At 40.8% G+C, this 4,012-nt stretch overlaps 1 protein-coding gene across 1 annotated transcript in view; it reads left to right on the forward strand.

Annotated features, from left to right (window-relative positions):
- Positions 1 to 4,012, forward strand: part of STAB2 (stabilin 2) — a 228,909-nt gene that overhangs the window by 164,225 nt on the left and 60,672 nt on the right. The window contains exon 37 of the mRNA XM_007952402.1: positions 2,811 to 2,936. Coding sequence (XP_007950593.1) covers positions 2,811 to 2,936 — 126 coding nt within the window. The remainder of the gene's footprint in view (positions 1 to 2,810; positions 2,937 to 4,012) is intronic.

Raw genomic sequence — 4,012 nt, forward strand, 5'->3', positions numbered from 1 at the left:
CTTCTGTTGCTTCTGTTGGCTAATAGTGTAGCACAAGTGCATATGTAAGATTATCTTCAGCCAAATCTATCCTTTGTCTAGGGTGTATGTCTGTTCACCTACTCCCACCTGCTCTTCTCACCTGTCTATGTGTTAACCCGTAGCCTAGTATTTGGTGCTAGTGATACTGCAGTGTTGTGCCTGTAATGGCATTTGCCTCTGTTATCTATATCTTTTATGTACATTTCAGTGTCTTTCCTTTCCCCAGGATCACCATGCTGGTCACAGATGCTTTCCATACTGTTTCTCCCCTTGCACAAAACAACATGTGACCCCCAAATAGTCCGAGATTTTTCCTCCCTTTCCCTCATATCCCCGGTAACCAACAAAATTGAGTTTCCTTCCCTGAATAAACTTTCCTTGGCTTTTTACAATAGTGGGCTCCTATAATATTTGTCCTTCTGTGATTAATTTATTTCACTCAGCACAATGTACTCTAAATTCATCCATGTTGCAAGATGATTCGTCTATTCTTCATTGTTCTTTAATGTTGCATAGTATTCCATTGCATACATGTACCATAGTTTGGTTTTCTAATTATCTGCTGATGGGTATTTAGGTTGTTTCCATCTGTTTGCTATAGAGAATTGTGCTGCAATGAACATGGGTGTGCATATGTCTGCTCGTGTTCTGTCTCTCACCTCTTTAGAATATATTTCTAGTAACAGAATTGCTGGATCAAACGGTATTTCTATTTTCAGTTTTTTAAGGAAACACCATACCATTTTCCACAGTGGTTGCACCATTTTGCAGTCCCACAAGCAGTATATGAGAGTTCCAATCTCTCCACAGCCTCACCAGCATTTGTTATTTTCTGTCTTGTGGAACTTTGTGTAGCTTTGTAGTAAGTTTTGATATCAGAAGTGTAAGTCCTCCAACTTTGTTCTCTTTTTTTTTTTTTCTTTTCCCAAGATTATTTTGGCTATTCGGGGTCCCTTTGCAATTCTATATGAATTTTTTTTAATTGGACACTTAAAATTAGTGCATTTTACTGTATGTAAATTATCTGAATTTTAAGACCAGCTTTCCCATTTCTACAAAAAAAGGCCAGTGGAATTTGGAAACAATTACATTGAACCCATGGATCAATTTGGGAGTATTGTCATTTTAACAATATTAAGTCTTCCAGAGGATGTCTTCCCATTCATTTAGATCTCCTTTAGTTTCTTTGAACAAAGTTTTATAATTTTCAGTGTATACCTCTTGCCCTTCCTTGGCTAAATGTATTCCTAAGTACTCACTATTTTTGATGCTACTGTAAATAGAATTACCTCCTTAATTTCCTTGTTGGTTTTTCATTACTGTTGGTGGTGGTGGCGTTGTATGCTGTTGAGTTGATTCCAACTCATAGCAAACCCATGTGACAGAACAGAGCTGCCCCCATAGGGTTTCCTAGGCTTTAATCTTTATGAGAACTGATCACTAGGAGGTGTTGGGTGGGTTTGAACCGCCAACCTTTTGGTTAGCAGCCAGCACTTAAACCATTGTGCCACCAGGGCTGTTTTGTTCCTTACTAGTGTATATAAACACAACTGATTTTTTTATGTTGAATCATATACCCTGTGACTTGCTGAATTCATTTATTAGGTTTTTCTATCTATAAAATCATTCCATCTGCGAATAAAGATAGCTCTACTTCTTCCTTTCCAGCATGGATGCCTTTTATTTCTTTTTCTTGCCTAATTTTGCTGCCTAGAACTTCCAGAACAATGATGAATCAAAGTGAGGAAGCTGAGCTCCTTGCCTTGTTCCTGACCTCAGGGTGAAGGTGTTCAATCTTTCCTCAAGGATCATGTTAGCTGTGAGTTTTCACAGAAGGCCTTCATCAGCTTGTGGGGATTACCTTCTCTTCCTAGTTTGTTGAGTGCTTGTATCAAAAGGTGTGTTGAATTTTGTCCAGTGCTCCTTCTGCAACTATGGAAATGGTGGTTTTCATCCCTCTTCATTCTGCTGGTATGAAGTAGTACATTAATGGATTGCTGGATTCAATTTGTTAGTATTTTGTTGAAGACCTTTGTGTCTGTATTTGTAAGAGAGATTGGTCTGTGGGGTTTTGTGTGATATCTTTGTGTGCTGCTGGTCTTGTATACTGAGGTGAGAAGTTTTCCCTCCTCTTCTATTTTTTGGAAGCGTTTGTGAAGAATTAGCACTAATCTTCAAATGTTCGACAGATTCACCAGGGAAGCCATCGGGTGCTTCATGTTCTTTTGACTTAGATGTATTTGCCATTGCCTACCAGTGTGGTTCTGAGGTATCCTAAATGTTTACTATTCCAAAGACTTAGCCATTCTTATAAGGCCGCCTGCCTCCTCTGAACCAGCTGTTGTTGTTGGCTGTTGTCGAGTCAGCTCCTGACTTGTAACAACCCTGGGCACAACAGAATGAAATGCTCCTGTCCTCACGATCAGACCACTGTGATCCCTAGGGTTCTCACTGGCCGACTTTCCGAATTAGGTCACCAGGCCTTTCTCCCTGTCTTAGTTGGGAAGCTCTGCTGAAACCTGTTCAGCATCAGAGCAACACTCAAGCCTCCACTGACAGACAGCTGGTGGCTGCGGGTTAGGGGTTGGCCAGCAACTGAACCTGATTTTTCAGTGTGCAAAGTGAGACTGTTACCACGGAACCCCCAATGCCTCCCTCGGAATCTAGAAGACAGTAAGTTCAGATTTCTGGGGATCTTCCGTTTCTTGGTGACCCAAGTAAAAATGCACCAATATTTTGTTTTCCCCTCTTAACCCTGCTATGCTCTGTGTCACCTTTCCTTCCTATAGCAATCAACGCCTGTGAGATCAGCAATGGCGGCTGTTCTGCCAAGGCTTACTGTAAAATAACCACCCCAGGAAGTCGGCTCTGCGTGTGCAAGGAAGGCTATGCTGGCGATGGCATTGTATGCCTAGGTGGGTGCCCAGCTCTCATCTGCCCAGTGGCAACAGGTCAAGGGTCAGAGTGCTGCTGAATGACTCCAACATGTGAGCTCTTATGATCTGACTATAACTTTCAGTTAGTCAGCGCCAGGAAGATAGGAGGGTGTGGAAATGTGATGCAAGCCTATAACGGTGTGTGAGACCCAAAAATCACTTGGGAGGAAATAAGTGTGGGAGACTCTTTCCAGTTAAATATTATGGAAGTGACTGAGTTTGTCAAGTTTCATTAGTTCTTTTTTTTATACAAGTAGCAAATTCTCACTATAGACAAATCAGGGACTGTGTATATGCTGAGGGGAATATTCTGAAAATATCCACTGTTACTATTGTTGCATCACCCTATTTTGCTATGCGTGTATTTTCTTAACCAAAAATGGCATTTGCTGATGAATAGTGTTTAGAATGCTTAGCAATATAATAGGAGCAGCTTTCCCTGAAAATAAGTATATTTGTAATGGCTACACATTATACTGCTGTAAAGGTATACCATAGTAAGTTGCCTATTTTGTTGGAAAAAATTTACACAGAAAAATTGAAAAACTAGTACAAAGATGACCTATATGTCCTTTATCTAGATTCAACTGTTGTAACATTTTGCCCTATTTGCTTTATTATTTGTGTATGTGTGCATATACAACTGGTGTTTGTATGTTGATTTTACATCCTTTGACTTGATGAAACCATTTATTAAGTACATAATATAGGTGCCTCTATCCCCATGTTGTTCAAAGGTCAACTCTCTCTATATATATGTTGTTGTTATGTGCCGTCGAGTCAGCCCCGACTCATAGTGACCCCTCCTTGGGTTTCCGAGGCAGTATCACTACGGAAGTAGGATATAAATTTCAGGCTAAGCTGTATCTATATGAATATGTATTTCCTAAGGATAAAGATGGGAGCTCTGGTAGCATGGTGCCTAAGTCACTTGACTGCTAACCAGAAGGCTGGTGGTTCAAACCCACTAGCCACTCCTTGGAAGGAAGGTTGGGAAATACCGCCTCGGAAATCCAAGGAGGGGTCGCTATGGGTTGGGTCCAACTCGACGGCAC

Source organism: Orycteropus afer, unplaced genomic scaffold (genome assembly GCF_000298275.1).
Source record: "Orycteropus afer afer isolate SDZICR_OR568_19922 unplaced genomic scaffold, OryAfe1.0 scaffold00334, whole genome shotgun sequence".
Taxonomy (NCBI): domain Eukaryota; kingdom Metazoa; phylum Chordata; class Mammalia; order Tubulidentata; family Orycteropodidae; genus Orycteropus; species Orycteropus afer.